Source organism: Myotis lucifugus, unplaced genomic scaffold (assembly GCF_000147115.1).
Source record: "Myotis lucifugus unplaced genomic scaffold, Myoluc2.0 scaffold_85, whole genome shotgun sequence".
NCBI classification, from domain to species: Eukaryota; Metazoa; Chordata; class Mammalia; order Chiroptera; family Vespertilionidae; genus Myotis; species Myotis lucifugus.
In genome coordinates this window covers 2051301-2071128 of record NW_005871133.1, presented here as the reverse complement: position 1 = coordinate 2071128, position 19828 = coordinate 2051301, and the positions used below count along the sequence as shown (strand labels likewise).

Here is a 19828-nt window from a genome sequence, read left to right as displayed (position 1 = left end):
AGTGGGTGGGCCACCCCTCATGAGTCCTGTTCTCCTCTCAGGGTTCCTTAGGACTGTGTCCTCAGCTGTCCTTTAATCTGGGGGCCTGGGGTGACCTGCCAGCCACGGAGGTGTCAGGTTTAGGCGGCTGACTCTTAGGCAGGATCCACTTTCACCAGCTGCGACGCGCACATGAGACTCACGAGCTGCCTGGGAACTGGCTGCAGGGACCTGATGAAATGCACTTGGCACCGGCCTGGTACTTAATCCCCGTGTCCACAGCTCCTCGTAACACTCGGCGATGCTGTGAAATACCAGCCCCGCGGTGGCGGGAGCACCAGTGCTGCCCTGCGCTCCCGGCACAGCCCAGTGCTGAGCAGTGGCCTGAGCCAAGAACCATGCCATCCTGGGTCTTAGCTTCCCTTTGAACAGGATTTTCGATGTCCTTACCACTGCCTTGCACCCACTGGAGAAAACGGTACAGGTAAGCACGAGGGCTCCGGAACCCGACTGGCTCTGCCATGGTGTGGCTTTTGATAAGTCCCTTAGCCTCTCCATGCCTCAGTTTCCCCACCAGTAAAAAAGAGAGTTAACGAGTCTTTACCCCGCCCCCCCGCCCCAGGATTGTTGCTGTTGAAGATTGCACAGGACGCCTCCTATAAACTCATGTGTACAACCTGGCACTTACCCAGCAGGACACAGAGAGAAGCTACTTGCTGGTTTTTCATATACAAAGATGGCACTTAGGACCAAGCACAGTTTGGCTGGGACAGGCTGTTCATCTGTCAACTGAAATAATTAGTAATAGGGCCTCCTTCCTCTCTCAAAAGTGTCCTGGTTTAGATGATAACTTATATGACTATCCTAGTTAGGATCCATTTACAGAAAGAATGGCTTTAAGCCAGAGGTTGCCAACCATTAGCCTACAGAGTGTCTTGTAAGACCAACAATACTGTGGGCATTCAGCCGACACAGATATAGAAAAGTCAGGCCACTTCCATGTGTCTGGCACTGGCTTACGTGCTTTCCATGTATTAACTTGTTTAGCTTTCATCCCGATCCGAGGAGACGGGTCCTATTATCCCTGTTGTACAGATAAGGAAACTGACTACAGCATTTAGGTAACTTGCCTACAGCCACACAGCTAAGAGACAGAGCCAGGACTCAAACCCAGGAGGACTGGCTCCAGAGTCTACTGTACCGTCAGCCACTGTGCCTCTCACGTGTCCCAGAAAAAGCTGCATTCCACAAACAAGGCACGACTTCAGCTTCTCCTGAAAACTCAGGAGGTCTGGACGCACTAGGGCAGTGGTTCTCAACCTTCTGGCCCTTTAAATACAGCTCCTCATGTTGTGACCCAACCATAAAATTATTTTTGTTGCTACTTCATAACTGTAATGTTGCTACTGTTATGAATCGTAATGTAAATATCTGATATGCAGGATGGTCTTAGGCGACCCCTGTGAAAGGGTCGTTCGACTGCCAAAGGGGTCGCGACCCACAGGTTGAGAACCGCTGCACTAGGGTTATACTTTCTTGTGGTAGTAACCACTCCCTCCTCTAGCTACAGCACGTTCCCTGGAATCCTCCCCGGAACCCACCGTGTCACTTATCTAAGATACCTGCAAGCATTTGAGTTTGCAAACCCCAGTTATAGCTGTTAAATCTGCTTTAATCAAAGATAATGGTTTTCAACTTTATTTTTTAAGTAGATATGCTTATTCCCAAATATATAAAACTAGAGGCCCAGTGCATGGATTCGTGCACTGGTGGGGTCCCTTGGCGTGGCCTGTGGGGATCAGGCCGAAACCAGCAGTCCAACATCCCCCTGAGGGATGTAGTAGTGCGTGAAGTGGCAGGTGGCCAGGGAGGAGCCCGAGCCCGGGTCGGCTTGGCACCGCGCCACTCCCGCTCATCCCAGCCCCACTGAGCCTGCCACTGCCGCTCCACCACGGTCTCTGCAGGAGAGGCTTGAGCCCCCACAGCTGTGCCCCTTGGTCAGCTGAGCGGTGCTCCCGCTGTGGGAGCGCACTGATCACCAGGGGGCAGCTCCTGCATTGAGCATCTGCCCCCTGGTGGTCAGTGTGCGTCATAGCGACCAGTTGAACAGTCACTTAGGCTTTTATATATAGAAATACACAACTGTGGGGCTGCCCTGGTATCTTACTATAGACGAGGAAGGAGAGAAAGGGCTCTAAGTCTTGTTTGTAGGTCCCACTGCTGCCCCCCAGAACCTCCTCTGGGCACATGGTGCTCGAGGCATCCACTAGGGCAGTGATGGCGAACCTTTTGAGCTCAGCATGTCAGCATTTTGAAAAAACCCTAACTTAACTCTGGTGCCGTGTCACATATAGAAATTTTTTGATATTTGCAACCATAGTAAAACAAAGATTTATATTTTTGATATTTATTTTATATATTTAAATGCCATTTAACAAAGAAAAATCAACCAAAAAAATGAGTTTGCGTGTCACCTCTGACACGCGTGTCATAGGTTCGCCATCACTGCACTAGGAGGACAGCAGAATGGGGCCCTGGGCGGTGGCCTGAGCCAAGAACTCCTGGCAGGAGTTTGTGATGGTAGATCTCAGATTTTCAGGGGTGGAAAGATGCACGTGGGCTGTTACAGGCAGATTCCTGGGCTGTGCCCACAGAGGTTATTATTTAGGAAGTCTGAGGACAGGCCCAGGAATGTGCCTGAAAAGAAAATTCCGGTAATCCTGATGCGGGTGGTCCACAGACCACATCCCGAAAAACACGCGACTGGCCACAGAATGCAAAGCAAAGCGAACTGATTCCTTTGGGGATGCATCCCCGGGCCGAGCCCCTTCAGCACCGGCTTCTGGAATGGCTTCCCAGGAGTACAGAGCTCTATCGGTGCTGTGGTTCCCGAGAAATGCTATTTATTGTGGACCTTACAAATAACGAGGGGCAAGGAAAACAATAAAAACTTACTCTCTCCACACTAACACACACACACACACACACACACACACACACACACACGCACGCTCGCACACAGTGAATAAATATCCTAGAAGGCACCTGCTCCCCAAGCCAATCGGATTTGTCAGCACAGAGAGCTGCTAAGGCTGGCTGAGACGGCTTTCTGCAGACTTCAACACATTTCCCACTGGTCCTCACCGCCCTGGTACTCCCCTTTCCTAGGACCTGGCCCTTCCACAAATTCTGAGGTAGTGAAGGCTGTTTTACTGGCCCCGTGTTCTCGCCATACACTGCGAAGTGGGTGCCTGAACTGAATCGCTGATTCTGTGTAATCCACAGTCTGAGGGGGGAGGAGCGATGTTCATTGTTCTTTTGTTTAAGGAAACTGAACCATTTATACATTTTTTAAAAAGCCCCGAATTACAAATTGTTGATGTGTAAATATAAAGCTGAATGGCTGTATTTCCAAATCTTGGTTGACGAAATTAGTAAGTGATTCTAGAGAACAGGAAGTGCACACGGTCCCACTGGAACGGGACATGGGGAAAAGCTGCTCCAGTTAAAAATATACTAAAAAATGAAAATTATCTTATTACTTATTTCTTCTTTTTATTTTTTTATTTTTTATTTTTTTAAATATATTTTATTGATTTTTTACAGAGAGGAAGGGAGAGGGATAGAGAGTTAGAAACATCGATCAGCTGCCTCCTGCACACCCCCTACTGGGGATGTGCCTGCAACCAAGGTACATGCCCTTGACCGGAATCGAACCTGGGACCCTTCAGTCTCCAGGTAAAAATATACTAAAAAATAAAATTTATCTTATTACTTATTTCTTCTTTTTAATAAACCCACTCAAATCCCCTTTGGCAGCAGAGAGGGAGTAAATAAGTAAAAAATGTAAAACCTCCAGCAGTTCTAATACTGACGGCCATGCCCATCGTGATACTTCCTACAAAACCCTTTTGTGGGTGATACATTCCCAGTTTTCTGATGGGATGACGGAGCCACAGGTTTAGTATAAATAAAAGAAGTCCAAGGGACGTTCAATACCCATCTCTTAGGACAGTCTCCCAGTTTTAAATGGGTCTGACGCGCCTCTGTGACTTCTTCAGCACACGGGGAAGAGGGCTGGGGCAATGCCCCCCGGGGAGCAGTGCAGATGCGAACCTTAGACATTAGCCATTCCCTTGACTCCTGTCCTGGATGGAAAGAGAACCCCCAATTCATCTGGCTCCAGAGGGGTGGCCCTGGCAGCCTGGGTGTTCATGACAGCAGCACACCAGACCCTGAGAGGTATAATAGCAGAAACAAAGTTTACTACTGCCTCCTCTCTCACCCTTCCTCTCCTCTCACCCTTGGGTGAGGGATTATCTGGTAGCCTTGACATTTTTTCTTTAAAAACATTTATTTTTAGCACAGATATCCCATGTGTGGAATGGCAGTTCTGCAAGAGGAAGTCAGGTATGAGTAGGCTGTGTGGGGAAGGAGGAAGGGCATGTTTCCAAGCCTTAGCAGCCAATGGGCGGCATCTGATCCCAGGCAGGGCGTGTCCCCTGGGAGACACCCAGGCTTGGCTAGCCCTGCAGGACAGCCAGCAGGGAGTGAGCGGCCACCAGTCATCCAGGCTCTGCTTCTTGTCCACACAGGTGAGTAAGCTGTGTGGAGGGGTGGAGGGGCAGACTAGTGAGAGGGCTGGCCAGAGGAACCCGTTGACCTGGCTCAGCAGGTGCAGGTAGGTATTGATGATGATTGACAAGCAATTTCTGGGAGGAGTGACACACAGGACCTGGGTTCAGCCTCAGCAGAACTCCCCAGGTAAACCCAATCATCTCTTCCTGGGATTTGAAACGTACCTTGATGTAGCGTGGAAAATCTCTAGGGAACTGTTGAACCTGTCCTATTGGTTTGGGGATGACTGTAGGTGGCGGGCACAGACCCGACACTGAGCAACATGGTGTTTATGGCCTTAAGAATTACTGCCAAGCCCTAACCAGTTTGGCTCAGTGGATAGAGCATTGGCCTGCAGACTGAAGGGTCCAGGGTTTGATTCCAGTCAAGGGCTCATGCCTGGGTTGCGGGCTCGATCCCCAGTAAGGGACGTGCAGGAGGCAGCTGATCAATGATTCTCTCTCATCATTGATGTTTCTCTTTCTTTCTTTTCTTTCTTTCTTTCTTTCTTTCTTTCTTTCTTTCTTTCTTTCTTTCTTTCTTTCTTTCTTTCTTTTTCTTCCTTCCTTCCTTCCTTTCTTTCTCTCTCTCTCTCTCTCTCTCTCTCTCTCTCTCTCTCTCTCTCTCTCTCTCTCTCTCTCTCTCCCCTTTCCCTCTGAAATAATTTTAAAAAGAAAGAATTCCTGCCAAGAGGTTCAACACCTCTTCCTTAAGTCTCAGCCTTCTTCCTTCCTTATGTCTCCCAAGCCCATGATCCCTACTCAAGGTATCTTTCTCCCCTCTCCCATCCCACAACCCCGGTCTCTTCTGCCCTGTGTCTGCATGCTTCCCCTTTCTTTACCCAAGTCACACTCTGAGCCCCCAGCATTTTTATGGGAAGGCATTCTAGTTACATGATGATCAAAAACAGCCAGGAAGAGAGAAAGAGGCTGATATGAAAGTTCAACCTACCCAGACCCAAGGAGCTGTGGAGAAAGTCGGTATTTATGAAAAATGTGCGTAAGGTCCCTGGGGAGTAGGGGAGGGAGGTACTTCAAGCATCTTTCCTTTTTCAAATTCAATTTAGCTTTATTAATGAAAATATTAAGTTCACACATAGTCTAAATAAAGCATGACAAACCCATTGTGTGACCATTTTTTAAAATACACACGACAAACATTTAACAAGTGTTCCTGTTCTTCTGATATAATGATCTGATAGCTGTGCTTTCTTTGGTTTTCAGAATTGAGGCTAATTATTTAGTAAACACAGATGTACAATAATTTTATGCACTTAGGGATGAGTTGTCTATACTTTCTCAAAAAAAGATGTCTTATTATGAAAAATTTCAGGCCAACAGAAACATGTAGTGAATCAGTTTTTTTAAAAAGAACGTGTATCCACCATTTAGCTTTGTCAAATTTTAATTTTTGTCAGAAATGGTTTTAAGAAATGGACCACTACAGATAGCTGAGGCCTCCTGTGTGCTTCTCCCCAGTGCTGCCCTCTCCTCTGGCATTTACCATTTGAATATACCCCTAAACAACAGGCACTGCCATTCTGCATGTTTTAAAACTTTACATAAACTGTATTGTTTAATATATATATATATCTCCTATATAATAAAAGGCTAATATGCAAATTGGCCCCTCAGAAATTAAACCAACCGGGAGTTTGACCACTCGCTATGATGTGTGCTGACCACCAGGGGGTGTCGTGGAACAAAGGAAGGCCCCGGCTGGCAGCTGGCAGCTAGGGGAAGGAAGGCCCCAGCCGGCAGCCAGAAGGCCCCAATTGGCCCTGATCGCCAGCCAGACCTAGGAACCCTACCCATGCATGACTTTCGTGCACCGGGCCTCTAGTATGTATATATATGTATATGTATATGTGTATATGTATATATATATGTATATGTATATATACACATATGTGTATATGTATCCTTTGGATTTTTAAAAATATATATTTGTGTTGATTTCAGAGAGGAAGGAGAGGGAGAGAGGGAGATAGAAACATCAATGATGAGAGAGAATCATTGATCGGCTGCCTCCTGCACGCCCCCTACTGGGGATTGAGCCTGCAACCTGGGCATATGCCCTTGATAGGAATCAAACCCGGAACCTTTTAGTCTGCAGGCCAACAACCGCCTACGGTTCCTTTGGACTTTTTTTGTTCAATGTTGGTTTTTGAGATTTATTGACCTTACACATGTAGCTCTACTTGTTTTATTTTGAACTGTAATATTATATTCCATTGTACAAATACACTCAATATGTTTAACCATCCCCTTTTGGTAGACATTTATAATATTTCCAATTTTTCATACATCAGTGATGCAATACACATCTTGCATATGTCTCTTTGTGACCAATATATTTGGATTTATTTCTACTTTTCCATTTTGTGCTATTTACTCCTCTTTTTTTGGTACTCTTTTTTTCCTCTCCCTGCCTATATTTAATAGACTTCCTTTATTCCATTTCCCTGCTCAATTGATTTGAAAGTTATATAATCTATTTGTTATTACTATTATTCTAGACTCAAATTCTAGACTTACAGACTAACTGTTCCCCAGTTCTGCTCCCCATCTGTTCTCTTTTCTCTCATATAAATAGAACTTCCAACTTAGCAGAGCACATGGTTATCCAGAAAAACTCTATACTGTCCAACCTCCCTGCAGCTGGGTAATCGAGTTTTTGCCAATGGGATACGAAGGAAGGAATGAATGCAACCTCCAGGTCATGCACTTACAAGGAAGGGGTTGGGTGGACATCAGGATAAACCACCTTCAAACATGCAGCAGGTACCACCCTGGAATTAGGCTGCTTCTGTCCGAGATACTAAAGCAGAAGGAAATAAGCATCTGTCTGGTTTAAGCCATTGCTATTTTGGGTTCTTTCTTACAGCATCCACACTACGATCTAGCTAATACAGCAGGCGTGGATTAAAATGAAATTTATCTCACTTACACTCATTCTGCTTCCTGAATCAAGTTTGGAGAATTTTAAGCCATTATTTCTTTGAATATTGGCTCTCCTTCACTCCCTTCCCCACTTCTGAAATCTTATATAGGATCCTGTCATTCTAGCATCCATGTCTCAGCCTCTGCTTCTTTACCTCTCTGTGCTGCATTCCGCACGATTTCCTCAGGCCCCTATTTCCATTCATCAAGTCTGTCTTCAGTGGTGTCTAATCTGGTGTCTAATCTACCCACTGAACATTTATTTATTTATTTGAAATTCTTTTCATCAATTTTAGAGAGAGAGGAAAGGAGGTAGAGAGAGAGAAACATCGATCTGCTGCTCCACTTATCCACGCTCTCTCATTGGTTGATTCCTGTATGTACCCGACCGGGGATCGAACCCACAAATTTGGTGTGTCAGGACGACCCTTGAACCAACGAGATACCCAGTGAGGGCTACCTACTGAACATTTAATTTCAATGAAACATGTTTTTACTTCTAGCAGTTCTACTGGATTCTTTGTAAAGTCTACCTGATCTTTCTGAATAGTGTCTTATGCTTGTCTCATGTTTTCAATTACTTCATTATGTCTTCAATATTTTGAACTCATTTATTTACAGTATCTTACCAACAGTTCTATTATTATTTGTTCTTGGGGTGTGGGTGTCTAGTCCAGTTGTTTATTGTATATTTGGACTCTCACTCACTGTACATTAGTCTCTCAATATTTAGTTATTTTAGATCATATATTCATCTTTACTGAGGCTCTCCCCCCACCCCCCCTGCGGGGATTCTGTGTCTGTTCCTACAAGCTCTCCCAGGGGTATCTCTGGCCCAGGACTTAGGGTTCCTTAATTCACACGGATAGTATAAATTCTAATGTTAAACCAGTATCATCAGGTTCTCAGGGAACTTTTTTTTTTTTTTTTTTGCCCAGAGCCTTGGCTGAGTATGAGAAGCTGTTCCGCCATCGCCATCTCCCTGCGCTGGTGGGTGTTTTCTCTGCCACCTTGTCATTTAGGGTAAAGCCCTTGAATAGTCCTGACTTTACAGGGAAGGTTCAGTGTTAGGCCCAGCTTCCAAATGGCCAGACCTCATTTCTATCTCCACAGATGTTAACACTCAAGCCTCAAGCCTTTCATGACTCAAGGGAGGCCAGTCACACACCCCATCCCACTCAGCTGCCAGAGCTGGAGTCCCACGTGGGTTTTTCCTCTTCGTTCTGCCCACTGAGGATTCCTCTTTTTTCAGTGGACGACTTCAAACTGAGAAGGGTAGTTTAAACGTTTAATGCAGTATGCCTAGGTGTTTCATAATGGCCACTTTTTAGGTTATTTGTTGTCCATATAACCAAAAGGAAGTCTCCTCCCTCTGAGACGTGCTTAGACCCGTGGGCTGATCCCCACTGATCCTTGCCTTCCCTCACACACCTTTCCCAATACCGTGACCTAAGGCAAGGTTTTCAAGCTTTACAGTGTTGAAACCAATTTCTGGAAGCTTGTTAAAGATGCAAATTAACAAGGAGACTTGGCTCAGGAGGCTTGGGGTGGGGCCCAGGAATGCATCTGCTTCACAAACAAGCCAGGTTTCTGGCACAGGTGGTCCAGAGAACCACCTGTCTAAGGCCTGCTTCCCGGTCCCTGAGGGGGCGGATTCTACCCTTTATATTTGCAGCGCCGGAACCATATCCGTAGGAACCCTGCCAATCTGTTCTGCAAAGCGTGAATGAGATGGCAGTGCCAACAGGCCCAAGGTTCATGAGTTCTAGTCCTGGCTAGTCAGGGCCATTCCCCTCAGCAGTGTAAAGGTCGAGTTTGAAACTTATCTTCCTGGACTCCAGGTCGTGGGCCTATTCTGAACACAGGTCACTTACTGAGGCTTTACTCATCGAGACTTTGACATTACTTGGAGAGGAGTGGATGAATTTTACTTTTGTACTTTGAAAGAAGGGTTTGCTAAGCAGATGGAGACTATAAACAAAACTATAGAGAGAATGGTTGATTCAATTAAGATTATATATATACATTTTTAAGTGCAGGTGTCTATTCTCTAGATGGGTTATGCTCCAAAGAAACAGCCATTTAGCCCGGCCAGTGTGACTCAGCTGGTTGAGTGTTGGCCCATGTACCAAGAGGTCCCCGGTTCGATTCCCATACATGCGTGGGTTGCCAGCTTGATCCCCAGTAAGGGGCATGCCAGAGGCAGTCAATACATGATTCTCTCTCATAGATGTTTCTCTCTCTCTCCCTTCCCCTCCCTCTCTCTCTAAAATCAATAAAAACATTAAAAAAAAACAACCCTCAGCCATTTAGAATGTATCTTCCCATAGAAACATTATAAATGGTGGTCACTTTCCCAGACCAGCCCACCCAAGTCTGTAAAGATAATAATTGTACCCATTTAGACCTATTCTATGCCAGAACCTTTGTATATGTGATCTGATAAAATTCTCAAAATAACTCCAACAGGCAGGCATTTGTGTCCCAGCCTTAGAGGTGAAGGGACTTGCTCAGGGTCACAGGGCTAGTAAGTGGCCGAGCCAGGTAAGTCTGGCCCCAAAGCCTGTGTCCTTGTCACCAGGAAAGCAAGCTGCCTTCCTCGGCTCCTATGCTTACTAGAGGGTGAGCAGTAGGATGGAGATTTCCAGTCTTCGCTCCTAAAACGTCCTCCTCCCCACCGTTGAAGAGATGTTAAGGGAATATTAGGACCTGCACTGCAGCCACATGTGACTCAGAGGGTGACGGAGAACCAAGATTAGTGTCACTTCATTGGTGTGCCCTGCGAAGAAGCAGGGCAGGGAAGAATGCCAGGTGACAGCTTACTACACTGCTTTGATTTTGGACTTAAAAACAACAACTACCTTAGGTGGGTTTCATTTTGCATGTGTGAAAAACATCTTATTCAAAGCAATGAGTAGTAACTAAGCCCTAAGGATCAAATGCACAGAATAGTGAATACAGACCACAGTATCCTATATAATAAAATCGTAGTATGCAAATTGTCCCCTCGACTGGGAGTTGTCCGGGAGTTCGACCAGGGGGCAGGGCTGGCCAGGGGAAGGGAGGGAGGCCCTGGCAGTGGTGGCAGGCAGCCGGGGGAAGGGAGGGAATACCTGGCCAGCAGCCAGCAGCAAGCAGCTGCCAGGGACCCTACCAGTGCCTGAATTTTGTGCACAGAGCCTCTAGTTGTATTATAATCATCAAACTTGCTACGAGACTAGAATTTAATTATCCAACCACTAAAAAGAAATGATAGTTGTATAATGTGATAGAGCTTCTAATTAGCACTATGATGGCAGTCATATTACAATAGATAAATGTGTTGAATTAACATGTTGAACACCTTAAATTACACAATGTTATGTCAAATATATTTCGATTAAAAATAAATAAAATAAACCCCCCAAAAAAGGAAGATCACTCTCCCCAACTCTCGCTCTCTAATGCTGGCCCTCTCTGATGCGGGCCTCTGCAGTGAGGGTAGGCAGCTCCCTGTTCTCCAGAACTCACCTTGTCAGAAAGCAGCTCCCTTATCTTGCTGGCCTGCAGGCGGAACCGCACAAGCTGGGTTTCCAGGGCCAGGTAGCGTTTCTGCCAGTCCATGCTGGTCTGGGTCTCCACCTTGGGCTCGGCCATGATGGAATCAACTTTTGGATATTCAGGGACCCCTGAGAACCAGCACACAGAGAGAGGAAATAACAAGTAAGTGTGGGAGGAAGGGTTACGTGGGGAAAGGAGGAGAGGAGACCAGAGGAGGACAGAGAAAACAGAGCTGGGGAGGTTAAGTCAGCCCCTGTCCCTCTGTCCCATGGCCCCTGTCGCTGGCTCAGTGCGTCACGTCTCAACATAAGTCAGTTGAGCAACTTCAGGGGATCACAAAACCAACCCGAGAAACCACAACGAGAACCTGGTGTCATTTTTACAAAAGTGAAACATGGGGCTCGTTGGTTTTTCATTCAATCATTCCATGTAACAAGATTTTAGCCACTCAACAAACATGTACGTGCCAGACACTGTTCTAGGCACTGGAGATGCAAAGATAAATAACAGAGGTCTCTCGCATTTGCATTTTTCAAGAAAGTCTAACTGCAAAATTCCAAGGCCGTCACAATAGCTCATCAGTATACAGATAAACAGGAGCACGGAGATGGGGCCGGCTGTGCTGGGGGCGGATGAGGGGGGTGCTGAGTTCACGCAGCTAACTGAAGGGAAAACTCTGGTTTCCAGGTGAGCCCTGGTTCTACCACAGCTACGTAGATGTCGGATGGGGACACGTGGAAAGAAAATGTAATGCTCTGAATTTCCCTGACAGTATTCTATTTAGTTGGGATTTTGTCAGTTGTTGTCATTGAATGTCCTGCACTGGAACAGATCCTCATTCTTTCCTTTAAGTTATAAAACGAAGACCAGAAAATGGTAGATATTTTTGCTGCAGCCGCTGGAGAAAGCCACAAATTTTGGAGGACACTTTATAGGAATTCAGAACAAATCAAGTAGACACCTATAATTTCTCCAGTCAGGGGAATTTACCCAGAGGTCCTCTGGACATCTTTTAGAGAAGATAAACTGAGCTGGAATGAGAAAATGAAGGATGTATGTGTGCACACGAGAGAGGAGACACAGGCACAGGTGAGCACAGAGGAGATAAAGGCTGGAAGACACAGCCACCACAGGACTTAAAAAAACACACAAAACCCTCTAAAGCGCTACTAATAGTTATGTTTGGCAACAAGCATAAATTTGGTCTGTCCCAAACCCTGACATGTGATAACTCAAGTATTAGGTCATTTTAAAGAATGATTGTTCATTTTTTTAGGTTGATATTTTTAAAATGTCATCTGTTAGAAATACATATGATTTATAGGTACAATGATAATGTCTGTGATTTGCTTTAAAACACTTCATGGAGGAGGTGAAGAGTGGTGGGGAGGGAGATACATGAAATAAGATTTATCAAAATATTAATTTTTAAAAAAATATTTTTTATTTTAGAAAGAGAAGGGAGAGGGAGAGAGAGAGGCAGGAGGAGAGGGGGAGAGAGGGGGAAGGGGAGGGGAAGGAGAGAGAGAGAGAGAGAGAGAGACAAGAGACATCAATTAGCTGCCTCTTGCATGCTCTCCATTGGGGATTAAGCCTGCAGCCCAGGCAAGTGCCCTGACTGCGAACCGAACTGTAGTCCAGTGCACAGGACTACGCTCAACCAACCGAGCCACACTAGACAGGGGCATCAAAATGTTAATTTCTGAAGTTGAGTGATGGGTATATGAGGGTTCTTTATACTGGTCTCTCTACTTGAATGTATGCCTGGAATTTTCCGTAATGCAAATTTACTATTTTGTTAAACCCCCTTTCCCTTTCTACAGGAGCCATATGGCCTCAGAAAACCCAGCCACCTCCTGCACTGTCGCCAAATATGACCTTGTCCTCGATGGGTTAACCACCAATACTGATCCCACCTCACATTTGACTATTATATTTTTCTCCCCTTACATACCACAAATAGCGATCATTTATTGAGTTCTTGCTGTATGCCAGGCACGTGTACTCTTCAGTACTCACAGCCCATGAGTTAAGGGGTGGGCACCAGTCCACGGTCTCACCTGAGACACTGAGGAACCGAGAGCCTGGCTGGCTTACACAGAGTTCCACAGCTGGATCCTCATTCCAAAGCCCCTGTCCTTAGCCACTGTGCTCTTTACCCATCTGGAAACGGGAGAGATTCTGATTTCACGAAGAGTGGGGTGGATTATTAAGGATGAAAGAAATATTTTAAATGATCTTTCAGGATTGTTGGCACGAAGATGACACTATATTCCAGATTTTCCAGTTATGGTCTCAACTATTCTGAAACCATAAACTCCCTAAGCACAGGCATTTTCCATGTGTCCCGACTACTCATTTAAAAAACAGGGCCAATAGATCCGCAGAGAAAGGCCCAACAATGAAACCACTGACAGGTCTGGTGTCTTAAGGCTTTTGGTTCTGGGTTGCTCAGAACACTGGACGTATGATCTCAGCCCCGCTCTGCCGGAACTGTCATCCCAAACAATCCCGACATTGTGACCTCCCAGCAATCCCCACCTCAAAGGACTGGACCAACAGGAACGGGCAGGAAGACAAAAGACAAAAACACAACATGACCTTCTGAGCTAAGATCACTGCCGAAAAGACAAAACAGAACTTGTGGGGCCTCCAGAGAAGGCCCTGAGGCTTTGCACTGGCTTTGCTTTGTCCTTTAAGGGAGTTTTTGCTTTTCCTTAGATTAAAAAAAAAAAAGTGATAGGTCTGAAACTAGGATCTGAAAGTCTTACATGTAGCCCAGGGCTAAAGAAATCAGCACCCAAGTAAAACCAAGGGGCAGGGGAAACTTAATTGTTTTGTGGTGTTGAAAGAGGTTGGTGGATTTTAATGGCCTCTTATTAATTGTCAAAGCTGTGGCTCCGATTCCATGGGGGAGAGTAGAAACCCAAATGATCACAATCTCCAGGGCCTTTGGAAATAAAAGAAACATGTCATTGGCCTCTGCCCAGCCCTGACATCCGAGATCACACCTAGAATGAAGGGAGTGCTTTCCCCAGTCAAGCATCTTCATGACATCATGGTTTTGAACCAGTCCGGTGCCTGCTAATCCTCTCCCTGCCTTGGGGGTATAGGCCAGAGGGCTGGCATCCTGCCAGGCTTGTCTCCACCCGGGAGAGCTAAGAAATTTCGAAACAGATCTGGAACAAGGTCCCTGCTGACTAGCACAAGGCCCGCAGCTCTTTCCACAGCAGCAGGTGGTCAGAGCAGCAGCTATAAAACCTGAGATGCGAAGGGAAGATACCAGTAAGTTGAATCTCACCTGCTAAGTCACCTTGCACTTGTACGTCCCATGAAGATGCACAAGGATGAGCAGAAATGCATTTAGAGAACGGTCCTTAACTCCTCAAAGCATTGCCACCGGCGATCTTTCTCTCCTTACCCTCTCAATATCTCAAGAATAGATGAGGAAACTCATCACTGCTGTGACTTGCTGGAGATGCAGAGCTCCGCAGTACCAGAGCTGGGCCAAGAATCCTGATCTCCCAACAGACAGAGCGTCCTCTCTCCGTGAAGACGCTGCCACAGTGGCTGTGGAGGCTCATGCTACCAGGCTGGCCTAACACACATACAACATCGATGGCAAAAATAGATGCGGGAGTGAGAGAAGGGACATGCGATCAGGACAAAACCAAGCTCAACACTTTTTTCCTTTTTTATTCTGGAAAGCTTCAAACACACATAGGTAGAGAGAATAGGACAATAAACCCACAGGTACCCTCCACCCAGCTACAATGATCAACTCACGGCCACTCCTGTGAAACCAGTTCTCTCGATTCCCACTAGTGCCCAGCGTGCCAAACTGCTTCGCAGGTGAGAGGCAAGTGACTGCCATGGCTTGGCACCTGCTTGGAACTCCCTAAGTCCTCCAGCACCCGGGGCTGACATAGCCACAGAGGCGGCAGAGATAAGCCTCAGAGGAAGGGGCTTTGGATAGACTGGATGGTGAGAAGAGGTCACAGAGTTAGTTATCAGGTGACTCTAGACCAGGGGTCCTCAAACTACGGCCCGCGGGCCACATGCAAATACAAATATTGTATTTGTTCCCGTTTTGTTTTTTTACTTCAAAATAAGGTATGTGCAGTGTGCATAGGAATTTGTTCATAGTTTTTTTTTAAACTATAGTCCGGCCCTCCAACGGTCTGAGGGACAGTGAACTGGCCCCCTGTTTAAAAAGTTTGAGGACCCCTGCTCTAGACTCTGGGGCCTGCATCAGAGAAAACAAATTTGACCTGGGATGGCTCTGGCAAGTCTAGGAGTTTGATCAGAAATTGACAAATGCTGAGATTAAATTTAATTCAACCAACTTTTTAAAAAATCCTCACCTGAGGATATTTTTTTCCATTGATCTTTAGAGATGTAGAGAAAGAGTGGAAGGGAGAGAGGAGGGGGGAGAGAGATAAACATCAACACATCAACTGGTTGCCCCCCCCCCCCCCAACCAAGACGGGGGGGGGGGGGGGGGAATGATCCTGTAACCGAGGTTCGTGCCCTTAGCTGAGAATTGAACCCAAGACCCTTTAGTCCGTGGGTTGGTGCTCTAACCACTGAGAAAAACCAGCCAGGGCTCAACCCACTTTTGTTAAGGGATTCCTACATGCAATGTTGGGCCCATAAAGATAAATACAGATTGGTGGCTTGTGAGGCTCAGGTCTACAGGCTGAATATCCTGGAACTTCTCTGCAAAGGGGGCCAATCAGTACAAGAGCCTAGAAGAAAGAGGTCAGAGGTTGATGCATCAGACGGTAACAGGGACTCTGTTCTGAGTTCCCACTGGGCTCTCCCATGTCACCTCACTATGGTTCACTCCCTGAGTGTGAGCACCTTTTGTGATTTCCACTTGCTAGTGATGGGCTACTACCACCTTCTGAAAATGCTCCACTAAATCAGACTGATCACCTGCCCAACTATGAGAGAGGAAGAGCTCTGTGCCCCCTTTCTGAGGATGGCGCCCCAAAGAAGGGGCAAGCACAACCAGGAGTAGCATCTCTTGAGAACAAAACCAGTGAGGAGAAACAGCAAAGTATCATAATTAAGATCCCGTGTTCTGGCGCCAAACAGGCCTGGGTTTGAATACTGGCTCAACACTAATGAATCCTGTGACCTTAAATCATGTGCTCAACTTCTCTGAGCCTCAGTTCCATTTTGAAATCGAGGGCAATAATATTTGCAAAAGAAGGTAATACTATTAGGTTGAACCATACAAAGTTGGCAATTTCATAGACCACACTCTGCCGGGTTTTTGTTTTTGTTTTGAGAATTAAAGAAAGTATTACTAAATTCTGGCACACAGTAAGCACTCAATAAATGATGGCTACCGTCAACAAAGGCAAGCCCACCATGCCCTGGGCATGTGAGGTGGGGCCCGCGGATGTGTTATCACCAGATCCATCTCGAAGATGACTTTATTTAAAAATGATGTTATCTCTTTATTTCTGAAAGCTGAACCAAAAGGTAAATGATGAAAAGTAAGATTTCTTCCTATCCCTGTACTTCATCCATAGTTCTACTCTGTAGCAACCTCTGTTATGGATTTCTGTGTCTTTCAGAGATAATCAGTGTATAAACAAACATTCATGTATATGTTGCATACACACACACACACACACACACACACACAGAATGGTGGCACACTGAATTTAATATAACCTAGAGACCTTCCTGTATCAATACACATCTCTGCCCCATTTCCCCTCCATGCTTTTAACAGCTTTACTGTATTGTATTGTGTGGCTACTACATTAATTTACAGTTATGTGCCACAAAATAATGCTTCAGTCAGTGATAAAGTGCATATACAAGGGTTCCCAAAAGATAATGGAGCTGAAAAATTCCTCTTGCTTAGGTACGTCACTGTTGTCATAATGCACGTGACTCACATGTTTGTGGTGATGCTGATGTAAACAAACGTACTGCGCTGCCAGTCGTAGAGAAGTACAGCACATACAATCACGTACAGTACATAATACTGGATGATAACAACTATGTTACCAGTCTATGTATTTACTACACAATACATTTTATTGTTACTTTAGACTGTACTCTTTCTACTTATTAAAGTCTCTTAATGGCCTCACTTTGTCTTGTGATTGATTTAATCTCATGTTTTGTATAGTCACATGCTGCCCAGGCTTATAACCTAAGAGCAATAGTCTAGTGCAGTGGTCGGCAAACTCATTAGTCAACAGAGCCAAATATCAACAGTACAACGATTGAAATTTCTTTTGAGAGCCAAATTTTTTAAACTTAAACTATATAGGTAGGTACATTGTTATTAACTTAATTAGGGTACTCCTAAGCTGGCCTTTGCTAAAAACGTCCTCAATCTGATTGAGGTACGTTCGCTGAGGTCGACCCCTTCCAACTCTCCCATCCACACTCGTCTTGTATACTTGTTTCGTCTATCTCCTTTCCGAAAACCAACTTCTGAGCATGGGCCACGAAGTTTCAATCGCACTGTACGTGCCCGCCCGCCCGCACGTGGTATTTTGTGGAAGAGCCACACTCAAGGGACCAAAGAGCCGCATGTGGCCGCGGTTTGCCGACCACTGGTCTAGTGTATAGGAGGCTTACCACCTAGGTTTAAGTGCACTCCGTGATGTTCGCACACGATGAAATCGGAAAATCGTCAAACTCGCCAACTGCTGCATTTATCAAAACATACCCCCATCATTAAGTGGTGCTTGACTGTATTTATGAGTCTCTTTATTGACTGATATTTGGTTGTTTGAAACCTTTTGTTAAAATAAACAATGCTGCAATGAATATTCAATGAGTATACACATCAGACTATATCTGAAGGATAAAGTCCTGAAATGGAATTGCAGGGTTAAGTAATTTACATTTTTAAATGGCCAAATAGTTCAAATTGCCCTCCTTTGAGGCTATTCTAATTCATACTCCAGTCAACAAAAAGTGCCCATTTCTCCACAGAGGAGGGGAGGGGGCAGTTTTGAATTAGTTTTTGACAGAAGGGAGAGAGGGCTCAGCAGCCAGCCTGCTGGGAAGTCACCTGGATCAGGAGTGTGAGGCACCCTACCATAGCATGTATAAGGCGCTCTGCAACCCGCAAGGAGCACAGATTCTGCACACAGATACCAGCCTCACAGAGACAAGACGGGGCCAGGAGGAGGAGCGCAGGGGGAGGAGGGGAGGAGAGTGGAAGGTACAAACTTCTCCCTCTTAGCTGGTGATTCCTGAAGAGCGCAGAAGGTGCATCACATTTTCTCAGCTGTTAGTGTTAATGAGTTGGGGAGCACAGGGTGTACCCCACCCTAACCCAGCTCTGAGCAGACCCCCCCTCAGCAGCCTACCGGAGGGAGGGTGGCTGGACAGTGGACCAAACCCCTTGGAATTTAGGAGGCTTGGGTTTGGGTCTGGCCTCTTCCACTTTTTAGTTACATGAACTTGGGCAAATAATTTTTCCGGGTGTTTCCTCTTTTGTAAAATGGAGATAATCTGTAGAAACACTGGGATTGGTGTTTTATAAAGTGTTAAGTGATGTTACCCTACAGTGTCTAGCGCCTATGTCCCAAAAAGTCTGATGAAGGAACCAGTGACTTTTCCACTGAAATTGTTATTAAAACGATCTTTCAAGCAGAAGTTTCAGCTGGAATACGGTTCTTGTCTGGAAGGAGTTTTAATAAGGGGGATTCATAGCAAAAAGCTTAATGGGGATGTCCTGGTGGGGAGAGATCCAACAGGGAGCGGACTCTACTCCCAAGCCTCTGCCACCCCCCCCCCCAGGCCCCCTGGTCCCTAGTGACCGATTCCTCCCTGAGGCTCGTAGGACACAAAGCTCTTGGTGTCACTTGACGCCCAACTTGTTTTCTTTCCTGCAAGGCTGTCCTGCCTCTGGGCGCCCTAAGAGAACCACCGAGAAATCACAGAAGAGAAAAAGCTGAGATGAGGTGGGGAGGGCAGAGGGAGGGCTGAAACCGAGCGAGAGCACAGGCAACGCTGCGGAGAGCCTGCAAGTGCGCTCCGAGGGCCCCTCCCGGGAGCAACTGGATCCAGCCGGCCCCAAATCCCGGTTCCCCCAGAAAGTCTTCTCCTCGCCACCCCGTGCGGGTTCCCCAGCCTGACCCGCGCGGCTCCCGGCGCTCCCGGCAGCTGGGAGCTCGGTTCCAGGTGGAGAGGCACCTGCTCCTGAGTCGCCGTCCGGCCGCCGGGAGCCGGTCCTCCCCGCCCAGCCAAACACCCTCCGGGCGGGCGCACACCCCCAGCCCCTCCCTGCCCGCGGGGCGAACGGTGCCACTCACCTCCCTCGAGCTCGCGGGTACCCCCGCCGCGCACCCGGCACCCGGGCGCCCTCCGCGCGCGTCCGCCGCTGACCTTTGCGTCGTTTTCGTCCACAGCGGCCGCCGGGTCTCCGTTCCTCGGCAGCAGGGGTCGGGGTGGGCGGGGCGGGGCGAGGCTGGGGCCTGGAGGGGTGCCCGCAGGCTGGCCGCACAAAGGCGAGGCGAGGCAGGCGAGGCGAGCCGCACCTCCCCGCGCCCCATTCAACGCTCCGCCGCGCTCCCTCCGCCCCGCCCGCGGCTTAAAGGCAGAGCGCCGGCCGGGCTCGGGGCCCGCGGCCAGCACAGGAAATGACCTCAGCAGCTCCCGCTCCCACCTCTCCGCTCCGATCCGCTCCGCTCGTCCCGGCGGCGGGGCCCGTGCGCGGGGGGCTCTCCCGATCTCGGTTCCCCAGCTCTCCGCGGAGGCCGCCA

The 19828-nt window shown here is 47.1% G+C and overlaps 1 protein-coding gene across 1 annotated transcript in view; it reads right to left on the bottom strand.

The window, feature by feature from the left end:
- Positions 1 to 19503, bottom strand: part of PLEKHH1 (pleckstrin homology, MyTH4 and FERM domain containing H1) — a 53584-nt gene extending 34081 nt beyond the window's left edge. Inside the window, 2 exon segments of the mRNA XM_023755850.1 lie at positions 11049 to 11206; positions 19379 to 19503. Of these exon segments, the coding sequence (XP_023611618.1) occupies positions 11049 to 11174 (126 nt within the window). The 5' untranslated portion in view covers positions 11175 to 11206; positions 19379 to 19503.
- Positions 19504 to 19828: the final 325 nt, after the last annotated feature.